Consider the following 12,867-nt stretch of genomic DNA (forward strand, 5'->3'; position numbering starts at 1 on the left):
GAGGTGATGCAGCGGGTTCGACTTGTCTGGGCTCAGCGGGATAGAGGGAGGAAGGAGGGAGTGACAGCGGCAGAACAGACAGACTCCCAGAGTAGGCGAGTTTTGAAAATAACCCAAACTGACAAACAGGTGTAAAAAATTACAAGGAATAATTAGCGCCGCACCGCCATTCCCCCTCGATGACCAAACCCTCCTGGGGTGGGGCTCTAGATCGCAGGGGGGGTGCTATGTCGGGCCAAATCACGGGGAGATGTTTGACTCCAGGTGGCCTCCCTGGGATATTGTATTTTAGCAGGTGTTATCACATGGATTTCGTATTATAACGCACATAGTTTACACCTTTTGTGGTTAAAAACAACCCGACACTCACACCTAGTATTATAAGCACGGGACAGACGTGAACGTACACAGGTGCAGGCAGTGAGTACTATTCATCGCGACGGGTGTTTCTGATTTGCTGTGCGAATGCATTGTTCAAACATTTGAAGTGTCGGCTAATGAGCGAGGCCAACTCTGATAGCTAAACAGATACTTTAGAGATGTCTTCTGTGATAAAGGGTGCAGCTGTATACTATTCCTGCACTGTTCATAATGAGCATCGTTGCTCCTGTGCTAATGCTGTGCCAAATAAATTCATTGGATTTTTCAAAAGCTGCAGTTATTAAAAGCCAGCCATTTTTGCATTCAATCTGCATCAAAAATCTGCTTGGTGCTCACATCACACAGCAATTAAGGCTGTTTCCCATGCCCATTAGTGATGAGACCGTCTGGGTTGAGGGGGTACAGAGTGATTATAGCATTAATATACTTTTGGGAAGAAAAATCCCTTCGGTTTTTGGAGAATGTTTTCTCAGTTTTCTTCATTACAAACTTCTGACACCAGTCATCGTGAGAATTTTTCTTCACTAAAAGCATAGGAAGACCGAGCTCTACCTGTGTTGGGTTTCAGCCAATGGCCGCTGTCCAAGAACAGAAATCAACAAGCTTGGGATCTTTGTGGTTGACCTTGCACATCTTCTGAGGACACTGTCGATTGATGCAATTCAGTTTTTGATGTTAGATCATAAATCAACACATGCTCATAGGAATGGAAAAGACGAAGGGTATAAAAAGCAATATTTCTGTTTCCTTACTTTAGGAGATATTATTATGTCAAGAAACGATCATTCTTTTTTGCCTCTTTGAGATATTCATGAAGTAGGAAAAAGATGTGTGGTTCGACTAACAATGTAAACATAACAGTAGCTTTCTGGGGCTATGTCTTCGGCTTTCAGTCAAGGGCAGCAGACATGTGTACCCTTCAAAATAAAAGCCCCCTAATCTCATAAGAAACACAGTTGTACTTTTGGATAAGTGTTCCAGAATAGAGAGGTCACTGCCACTCCACCGAATGAATATGTTTTCCTAGCAGCCCATAACACTTGGCTTGTAAATTGTATTTCCGCAACAATATATGCATTTTGTCTTGAGTAGCTGCACCATTGTGTCTCTGAGAGTAGGTCAGAGGGGGGGGGGGGGGGGGGGGGGGCTGGTCTGCTGTTGAATTGAATATCTTGCCTCGAAAGCAAATAGAAAAAAGCCTAGACTATCTCCGGGTGCCCGCAGAGGGAGAATCTCCCCAACAGACATGGTGATAAGCTTTGCCTGTCCCGCTTTTTGACAGAGAGTTGAAATTGTGTGATCTTCCCAGCGAGGGGAAAACCCTTCAGGTGAAACATGCAACACGGGGCCGACTTAGTGAGGCTCCTCAAGCAGTTAGGGAAGCGGGGGAGGGGCGATAGGGTCGCAATACATGACAAGCAACAGTATTAGAGAAATAGTGCACATTTAAAGCCACACATCATGCCATACCAGATATACTGCATTCCGGATGTCGTAGAACGCGTCTCTTCTACACCGGAGAGATTCACACATATGCCTCTATCTCTCATCTCTTATCTCGCTCACAAAATTGAAACGATTGAACGTGTGAACCGTGAACGGCACGCTTGAGTCAGAGGGTGTTAGGGTTTGAGAGACTGAATGACTTTGGCATCCAGGTCCAGTCTTACTTAGTGTCAGAAAGGATTGATCACTGCAAGATAGTAACGGTGCTGAGACACGGCGTCCTGGGAAGGAGATCCGATAGAGACGATTCATCAAGGCTTCATCATAGGACAAACACAGCTGGCGCTCTTAGCACTGATTATGAGGATGTTCTCATGTACCAGCGCTCGGGGAGTGGACAGTGACACTGTGAGGAGGATGACAACGGACCATGCACCATGGACCATGTGCCCTGGTGCGTAAAAGTAGAAACATAATTAGTGGGATGAGCGACACCTGTGTTTGTCTTTCGATGACAGCTCTTCGAAAAATGTCTGTTGGTGATCAAAGGTCATGTATGAGTTTTGACAAATGCAGAACAATAAGTAAGTAAACACCTTGTCATTCGACAATGGGAAAATTCTCTCATTATTTTATGTTATTTGTTATCTCCTAATGGAATGAAATCATACAGTGGTTGGCTAAAGGGAAGTGATTTATGCAGTATTAAATATTGTTTTCTATTAATGTGTCGGCAAACTACTTTAGCACATGTTTTCTTTGTAATGAGTACTGTCTGAACTCTAGATCATCAGAGATCATGAGATGAACTCGTGATTAATGCAGACGGTATTAATTAATCATGATTCTCCAGGGGTCCCTTGGGGGGAGAAGAGGTAGAGCCGTCGGTGGGAAGAAGCTTCCAGGAATGTGTGGAAAGAACTCAGGGGTGTTCTTTTTATCTATGTCCTTTGATGTAGAGGCACAAGACAGCCCCTCCTTGATCTCCATCTTCACCCATTATGCACTCGAGCACCCCTCACGAAACATAGCTACTCACCTTGTTTTCCCTCTTGACTCTACTCTTTAGAAACGTCCTTGTGTCACAATTCTGGAAGTACTGGAGCTCTGATATTGATCCAATGTTTTGATTGTTCCCAACCTCAAGTAGCGTCGGATAAATTTGTAAATGTAGAGAAAGGTCAAGAAGACAACACACACTAGCAGAAAGGGTGTGTGAGCATGTGCGTGTGTGTGTGTGAGTATGTGCGTGTATCATGAGTCAAACATTCATCAATGAAAGAGCGTACATCTAGTTAGCCCCTCCTGGGAAAGACCAGCATGAGCACTTCTGCCACAGTCGCTGACAAGAAAACGTGGCTGGCACCTTTGAATCCCCACTCTCTCAAACGCTGGTTCCCTTTCAGATGAATGAGGCAACGGATGTCCACTAGTGTGCCTTTCTTCGAGCCTGCAGCTCTTCATTCATCATCTCCTCTGTATTGATCTCAAGTTATATGAAATCAGCAGCACTGTACAGAATACAGGTGTTTTATTATGGATTGATAGGCACTCCCTACAATGCACCCTAAGACATTTGACAAGTTCCTACTGACTTCATAACTTGCAGCGCAACGGCTGTGCTGGGCTGTTTTGGAGGCTTTTTTATCTCACATTTTGCATTCAGTGCTGTGAATAAAATTCACAATAAGCCACTTATTTTCGCATTCAGTGCCAGAGAAGCCTTCTGTGGGAGCTGTTGGTGAGGTAACTAGCAGAGCTGCTTTGTGGGGACTCTGGTGAATATTTAAAGGCTGCCTCTCTTTCCTCCTGCTGTAACGTGTCTGCTGTCAATATGTGGCCAGCTTACCAACCCTAATGAACCATTTGAATGTGAAGCGGCCTAGTTTTGTGGAGGGCCCTGTGAGTGATTCCCGGATGGAGTCGGTCCACTACCACCCACTGTGCGGCTCTGTTATTTTGAGAGGCGCTTTGTTCTTTCATATTGGCTTATGGGTGCATCTCTTATCTCTTATGGGTGGTATTCCATATAAAGTGATCCTGACCATGGAAATACCTCCTCATGAGACATTGTGTGAGAACAACTGCTGTGACACCACAAGTGCCGACTCATTCATAAAAATGCTCTGAAACTTTAAGGCTTGGGAGCGACATACTTCCATGATATAGGTTTGAGATTGTTTGTTCTCTGATGACACCTATGTCACATGCTGTGGAATATTGTTCAGGCAAACACCATAATACTTTAGCATCTGTGTTATGCCTATCTCACCAAGGTGAGCTGCCTGTCTATGAACGGGAACATCTGGCAAAGAGCTTTTTCTGCACAAAATGCATTGTGATTCTGTCCTTTATGATCCATGCATAGGTTAAATTGTTTGTATGTCACTAGAATTTAAAACGCCTTCATGTAGTAAAACATCTGTTTGATGTCAACAGCAACGTACAATTGCATTTTCGTAGTTTATCAGTAAATGTAGTAATAATAACTTGCAACATATCCCATTGCATGTAATTGAAGTGTGATTTACAGTAAATAAACAGCCACTTCCTGTTTTTGGCCTAAAGCCATGTTTTGCTTTTAATATAACGAATGAATAATATACATTGGTTTTGATAATACATCAAAGCCAATTGAATATGGCAAGTATTACGCGTCTCAAATAGACAGCTGCAACGAATTGATGATGATGAATGACAAAATGTCAGCCAAATGTGAGGTGTTTTCTTTGTATTTCATTAAGGCTTGATTTGCTCATTTGATTATAATCACTTCCTGTTTGGCCATTAGTTACCTCTTCTGGTTCCCAGCCAAGAAAAGAACCCTAAATAGATAGGTGTTTATGGTTTATACACATTGTTGTATGTGCAATACCTCAGCAGCGATGTGCTTCTATGGACTATGTATTCAATTAATCGCTCCCAAGTTTGTGTTTTTCTAACCTCTCTCGCCTTCTCTCTTTTTAAATCAGGTTCCTTTTTGACAAATACCGTAAGCCCTCCTGGTAAAGGTCTCTGCAGGACCCAGAACCCAAACTTTGTGGCACTGTTGTTCTTATTGTAATAGTATGGATGTGATGACCTCACTAGACGAGAAAGATTCAAGGTGATACACACTCTTCCTCTATATAGCATCAACAAATACAATAAAAACAAGGTTGAATGGGTAAAATTTTGCCAGCTTTCTCCTTCACCCTTGCACCGATTCATAACCGGCACAGTAATGGTGAACTTAAGGACCTTTCAACACTCAGACCCCTTCCCCCTGCTTCCGGCTAAAACCATGCCCGCCCTTATTCTCCAACGAGACGCTTTCACTTTGCAAACGGAGTAACCCTCATAAGTAATCATTAGCGGTGTCTTTCACCACTTTTGGAATCAGGGTAATTATATTAATGATGGAGCAACATGATTAACTCACGATTAACATCAAGACAGTGCACAGCTTTTTTTGGATGTCTTGAGAGCGGGGACTAGTCGGGGAGGAGTGTATGCTCCAGCCAGTGGTCTACCATACAGTCGGACAGGCTCGTTCCCACCAGCTGTTTATCCAACCAGTCCGCGCGGACCCCGGCCGCCCACTAAACAGCGGCTGAGGACACGCCACAGAGGACTGGTCAAGGGGCAAGGTCTCTCCCAGCGTAGCACTGCACAATGTGCAGAATAGCATGTGGGACTTGTTTAGCACACTCTGCAAGCAAGCACAATGGGCCTTATTGATTCCTCCCCGCCCAGAAGGAGTTAACCCAATAGGAGGCAGCTGTGTGGGGGCAGTGCCGTAGACGCCTGTTGTCCTACCAGCAGAGGTGTAGTGTAGCTTATAATGGGTATACTTTGATGTGTAGTGGTGTACTGAAGTGTAGTTCATAGTAGTGGGTATACTTTGATGTGTAGTGGTGTACTGAAGTGTAGTTCATAGTAGTGGGTATACTTTGATGTGCAGAGGTGCAGTGTCCTGTTGTTTATAATAGTGGGTATACTTTGATATGCAGTGGTGTAGTGCAGTTTATAGTAGTGGGTATACTTTGATGTGTAGTGGTGTAGGGAAATGTAGTTTGTAGTAGCGGGTATACTTTGATGTGCAGTGGTGTACTGTACTGTGTATTGTACTGTAGTTCACAGTAGTGGGTATACTTTAATGACCTGTAAATCCTATTGAGGTATGCAAAAACTATCACAAATTAAATTATTTCTACAAAATTGATCTAAATTAAAATAGGATTATAAAAATCATTCTTTTTATCTTTGGCCCAACCTTTCTGAACAAAGATCTACTTTTACACTTGCTGTGGGGATATAGCAGTCCATATAAGAACCTGCATGGCTGATAGCCTACATACGTTGCCAGATTGACAACTTCACGGCTGACCTTTTCCTCTGCTCTGCTCACAATCAGTGCCACTCCCAACCCGGCCTCGCTACGTACTCACATTATGCAATTCCCCGTTTCCCCCTCAGGTTTGTCCACATTTGTTCAGTTTGCTGACACATCTCTCGACCCGGTATGTGCCAAAACAGATTTTTGAGTAGAAGTTCTCCCACATCACTATACTGTTACATATTCTTGCACAGTTCTAATCAGGCATATGGAAATCCCGGAGCTTCATAGTAGGAGTATGGCGGGGATTCAGACCAAACCCGTTCAATCTACAAAATAGTCTTTCTAACACTTATTCCTAAGACATTCAGCAGGTGTGTAGTAGATACGTCCCTCTGTGATGTTATTTTATTTATTTAGTTTCCCATGAATTAAACTGAGACACGTTCAGATTGGTTCTGTTTTGTCTCCTTTTGTATTACAACATGGACCAACATGTAACCCGTATGCATTGTTTCCTGTGCCTTAACGAGCACGTACATCCTGGTGCTGGAATGCAGGGTGCGGCGAGGGGACTCTGCTCAGGGAACATGCTTCCCATCTGGAGGTGCAGCGACCTGTCTCTGCCTCGACAATGGCTGCAGGGAACAGGCTCTGAGCTCAGCGGCGGCCGATCGATGGGACTTTGATGTTGGCCACGTCAGAGGCATCAATGCTGCTGAGACAAAAGGAGAGGCCAGCCATGGAGCTCATGCCTACAGCTGTGTGGGCTCCTGTATGAATAAGTGTAAGGGGAACAAACTAAAGAAGTAGGGATAGCAAGGGGAGGATAGCGTGCTGAAAAGCAAGCAAACACGCAAATGTTTTAAAGACAACTGGGGACCTGCAGTGAGGGAAAGTTACAGCCCTGTGGATCTGTTGCACAAATTATGAGGCAGCACTAAAAGATTAATCATTTTTTCCATTTAACTGACAACGAGATGTTTACAATTGCGTTCCCGTGGAGATTTGTGTCCGTCATAAGAGATAAAATACTTCTCTTCTTAATCTCTAAAGTTTGTCCCTTAGACCATTCCTGGTAAAAATGATGAACATTTTATTGGACAGCTAGGAATATTTGGTAATGTAGATTATTGTTAAGGAACAGGCAGTCAAATTCTAATCCATTGATTTGTGTCATTATAAATCCAACTAGAACATTTTGATAAAAGGATCTAGTATATTAAGATATTAATCCTTGATTTACAAATAGATAGGATAGGATAAAGAAAGTGACGTGCTCCTTCAAATCACTCTTCCCTAACAGTGTGTAAAAGTGTATGAAAGTAACATCAATCATTTCAATAACTGTCAAAAACTGAAGCCATGCTAGTGGTATCGAGTAGGCTAGTACTGGAACAAAGCTGGTTTATTATGGGTCTAAATTATTATATATGAGATATAGATGGGCCTCTTTTAAGGCCTATATTTCACTTAACACAATTGGTCAAATAAATAGCTTCTATAATGGTAAGGCTAGTTTGCCAGTTCACATCTCCGATAAATTATAATGTGAAGATGCCTTGTATAGCATACTGTCACTTTGAATTGAGCTCTTACACAATAATGGTAAATCATCATCCAGAAAAGAATGTAGTTAAATCAAGGAAGTTCTTTATTTCCTTCTCAGTTATCTCAGCACCATTATTAAAAAATACATTATTACAGAGCCTTTCTGGCACATTAATAAGAGGTTTGTGTGCAAGAGCCGGAAAAGCGTTGAATGTTAAAAAAGTGTGTACTTAGTGTTTTTTTCCCTTTTTTTGAAGAAAATAAACAATACACAACACCGTATAATTCTTATCAAGATATGAGACAATCTGTCAAATTGCTTTGCTAAAAATGTATCTAGTCCGAAGCAGACAGATTGTTTGGCAGCAGGTGTCGCAGCAAACATGAACAATCCAATAGACGCAGAAGGATAGGTCCTGCCAAGGAACGCCAGCAGTGACCACACCTGGAGAACTATAGCAGGCAGTAGAGATGGAGTGTTGCACTTAACGACAACAGGGTCTCTATTGACTATAGAAAATAATGGCTACACGTGTCAGCAAACCTGCTCCTGGTCGACATGCGCACAAAACCACTACCAACCACCACAATCTCACCGGCATGACAATGATAGTATGAGAATGATATTAATGAAAATACAAAGGATAGTAGGAATAATACTAATAATGATAATGATATCAATTAACCTCTTGAACTCGAGGGTCCCCATATTTGGGGACTCTCGGTCACTCTCGCAGGCCTACAAAAAGGCATACAACACTGCCCTTATTACGTAGAAATAGTCGTACTGCACATCAAATTAAACATGAGAAACTCGGCTACAAGCACATATAAGACATTTTTACACAACTCAAACACCAAGCATATTAATGAACAAATATCAAAATCTGAATAGCGTTAGAAAGTCAACCCACTCTCCACATTTCCATTGCTACCGCACCGATACTTCATTGTACACAAACAAATATTATCTCAAATGAAAGCTAAGACCATGACGAGACGAAAAACTCAGTGAACCAGCAGCCAAAGAATACAAAGGTATACAACCACTTATTTACAGCGACTACTACTTACACATCTGAACACATGTCACAAGTGTTCCCTTTCTAATGACATCACAATTATTCAAATAGACCTTGTAGATGCAGAGATATTCTCTATTCATTTTGGGTATGTCATTTTTTGAGCAGAAACCTAAAAAATAGGCTGGAGCTTAAGTGGTTAAACAAAATGAAATAATAACAGTAGTAATACAAGCTCAGGTATGAATAACATCCATGATACAAATTCCACTAATCCTGCTACACTACAACATGACCATTAACAACAACCACCCCATCAACAAAACCCTGATCCTGACAACATGCTGCCTCCTGGCCCCCCTCCCTCTCTCTCTTTAACGCTATGCCCTCCATCTATAGATCTCCCAGATCACCTACGCCTTCCAGCCTCTCTCCCCCCTCTCTCTAGCGCTCTGTTCTCTGTCCTCCAGATCCCCCAGGTCAGCTACGCCTTCCAGCCCCTCTCCCCCCTCTCTCTAACGCTCTGTTCTCTGTCCTCCAGATCCCCCAGGTCAGCTACGCCTCCACCGCCCCCGAGCTCAGCGACAACTCCCGCTACGACTTCTTCTCCCGGGTGGTGCCCCCGGACACTTACCAGGCCCAGGCCATGGTGGACCTGGTGAAGGCCATGCGCTGGAACTATGTGTCCACCGTGGCGTCCGAAGGCAACTACGGAGAGAGCGGCGTAGACGCCTTCATCCAGAAGTCCCGGGAAGACGGTGAGTCATATAGGGGTTATGACTCTACGCCGCGAGGGGAAAGGGGTCGGTGTTTGTACGGTGTGGGTTGGTATGTGATGGTCGGGGATTAACTGTGATGGGATGTCCCCTGATGAGACACTCATGAATGATGCAGGGGTGGTGATGCGGTCAAGGTTTACATTTACATTTAGGGCATTTAGCAGACGCTCTATCCAAAGCGACTTACAATAAGTACATTTGTCAGGAGAGAGAAACAACCATATATAGCTGTCGGTACAGTGAAGATATTCATAAAACAATTGCCAAGCACTTACAATTGCTAGGTTAACCCATTCCCGTATCAACAAAGATAGCTAGGATAAAATGCCATACTATCTTTAAGTGCCAGGACGTTCGAACATGCAATAAGTGTGTAAGTGCTTTTAGGATATTAAGGGAGGAGAAGGGGCGGTGGGGGGTAAGGGAGGAAGCTATGCATGTCACGCCTGCTGCTAAGGTTGAGGACCCAAAATGCCCGACACAAAGATTATTTTCCAAACGACAGGTTTTACTCACTCAAAGCTCTGGAAACATGTAATAGAGGCACAAGGTGCACGCGACAACAGAAACAATGATCGAGCAAGGAACTGAACCAAGGCAACGACTTAAATACACATGACTAGAAAGACACAGGTGGGCAGGGAACAAGGTAGAACATTGGACAAGACAACAATCAACCTCAAACTAATAACTAGACTCAGGTGGGCAGGGAACAAGGTAATGACGAGGATAGTAGGCGGGACTCAGGTGAGGGGCGGAGACACAGAATCACAAGACAAGGGAAACCAAACTGAAGCACATGGAAGACTACAAACAACCACAGGAAGTTCAAGCCCAGGAGATACCACTGAAAAAACAAAACAGTACCCCCTCTCTATGGGATGTCTTCCAGACGTCCCAAAACAAAATATAAGTCAAACCAGGGGGGGGGTGGAGGGGGTCCGGGGAGGGAAACCCTCTAGCTCAGCCACTCGGGTGGACGGCTGGGATGACAGATGGACTGGCTGGGCTGCTCGGGAGGACGGCCTGGATGCCGGCTGGACTCCTTAGGTGGACGGAGGGGATGCTGGCTGCACTGCTTGGGTGGGAGGCCTGGACGACGGCGGAACCAGCAGGGCAAGTCAGGAGGGCGGCCGCGCAGCTGACCAATAGGTAAAGAAACCACCTGAGGTCCGCACGATGGTTGGGCAAACCTGGGTGTGTGCTTGGGGTCGCTGGACTCAGCAGGTGAACCGGACTTCGTAACGGGGAATGCGGTGGTGGGCTCGAAACTGCTGGGCTTGAGAGCGGGCTCGGGACCCGGAAGCGTTAGTTGGACAGACCCTCCAGGATTTTGCGATGTTGCGATTTGCAACTTCAACGCAACATCAACCAATCACCGCGAATTCAGGGCGGTGTCGCAATTTTAACCAACCACCGCAACTTTCCCGCAAATTTGACCAATCAGTGGCGTCGTCTTGAACTGACGTCGACAAACTACCTTCCGCCTTACTTCCGTGTTTACTACGTTCAAGCAATTCAAGCATTCATGCAGTATGTGCGCGTCCAACGTTTCATACGTCGACCAAAATAACTGCGAAAGATCGCGAAAAGCAGTAACCTGGTGTTCTACATGAAAGCGGGGGGAAATTATTTTGCACTGCATGCAACAGTGTGGTTGAACATAAGCATACATTTTCCATTAATAAGCATTTTGCCACCGCGAAACATAACTACAGAACCGCAGAACTGCAGGCAGGACATCAGACGACGAGGCAGACCACTATGACACAGGCTGTTGCATCCAAGTCAATTGCCAGCGCGGAAAGAATGAAGAATCAATTATTCATAGGACCATTTCTCAGTGTTTTTGTTCTTTTAATTAATGTTTTTTTCTTAATATTGCAGTAATAACTTAATATTTAGCATCAGGAAAATCGCAACATTCAGAACTTTTATCGCAACTTTCATTTCCTCTCACACTGTATTCGCAACAAAAACCTAAAAAACACTGGAACTTTCATCGCAACTTTTTGGAAAAGCTCACGCAACATCAGGCATTTTAGGCCGCAACAACAAAAAAAAGCCCGCGAAATCCTGGAGGGACTGATTGGGGACTTGGGACTGGACTCCGGGACTGGGACCCAGTCTGCTTCAGGGGACACAGGGAAACTAGGGAATTCCAGGACTGGGAACCGGACAGCTTCAGGGGAAACGGGGGACTTGTGGGACTCCGGGGCTGGGACCTGGACTGCTTCAGGGGAAACAGGGAACTTTGGGAACTCCGGGGCTGGGACTCGGACTGCTTCAGGGGAAACAGGGAACTTGGGGAACTCCGGGGCTGGGACCCGGACTGCTTCAGGGGAAACGGGGGACTTGGGGAACTCCGGGGCTGGGACCCGGACCGCTTTGGGGGACGGGGAACTTGACTCTGGTGCAGGGGTCGGAAACCTGGAACTAAGGGTGGTGAAACTGGCCTTGGAGGAGTGGTGCCACTGGCTAGAGGGAGCCAAGGTACCATTCATTGTGTGGACTGATCATCGCAACCTGGAATATATTTGATCAGCCAAGAGACTGAATTCCAGACAGGCCCGTTGGTCACTGTTCTTTGACAGGTTCAACTTCACACTGTCCTATCGACCCGAGTCTCATAACATTAAACCAGATGCACTTTTCCGCAGTTTCCTGAGCGTCCTGATGAAACGGTTGAGCCCTCCACCATCACCTCTGGCCTCCTGTCTCGTTGCCTCTGTCACTTGGGAGATAGAGGAGAGGGTGCGGGCTGCCACTGAGGACCAGCCTGGTCCTAGTTCCTGTCCCCCTGACCACTTGTTTGTTCCGGCTCACTTCCGCTCCGATGTGCTCCAGTGGGAGCATGCTTCCCGGCTCACCTGCCACCCTGGCATTCAGCGGCCCGAGACTTCCTGCAGCAGCGCTTCTGGTGGTCATCACTGGAGGAGGATGTCCAAGGCTTTGTCAACGCCTGTCCTGTGTGCAACCAGAACAAGACCTCTCGTCGTCCACCAGCCAGCTTCCTGCACCCATTGCCTGTTCCTCATCGCCCATGGTCACACATCTCCCTGGACATTTTAACTGGCCTACCTACATCCAAAGGCCACACTGCCATCCTCACAGTTGTCGACCATTTGAGCAAGATGGTCTACTTCATTCCCCTTTCCAATCGTCCCTATGCCAAATAGACAACTGAACTGGTTCTCAAGAACATCTTTCGTCTCCATGGACTGCCCACTGACATTGTCTCTGACCGGGGGCCCCAGTTCACATCTATGTTCTGGAAGGAGTTTTGCAGTCTAGTTGGGGCCTCCGTCAGTCTGTCTTCTGGCTTCAATCCCCAGTCCAATGGGCAGACTGAGGGAATGAACCAGGACCT

General features: G+C 45.3%; 1 protein-coding gene across 1 annotated transcript in view; it reads left to right on the forward strand.

Moving 5' to 3' along the window:
- LOC307079224 (metabotropic glutamate receptor 4-like) overlaps positions 1-12,867 on the forward strand; it is a gene marked incomplete at both ends in the record, with an annotated part of 98,569 nt that overhangs the window by 38,737 nt on the left and 46,965 nt on the right. Inside the window, one exon of the mRNA XM_079741399.1 lies at positions 9,260-9,476. Coding sequence (XP_079597525.1) covers positions 9,260-9,476 — 217 coding nt within the window. The remainder of the gene's footprint in view (positions 1-9,259; positions 9,477-12,867) is intronic.

The sequence above is a fragment of the Pollachius pollachius genome (assembly GCF_949987615.1).
Source record: "Pollachius pollachius genome assembly, chromosome: 8".
Classification (NCBI taxonomy): domain Eukaryota; kingdom Metazoa; phylum Chordata; class Actinopteri; order Gadiformes; family Gadidae; genus Pollachius; species Pollachius pollachius.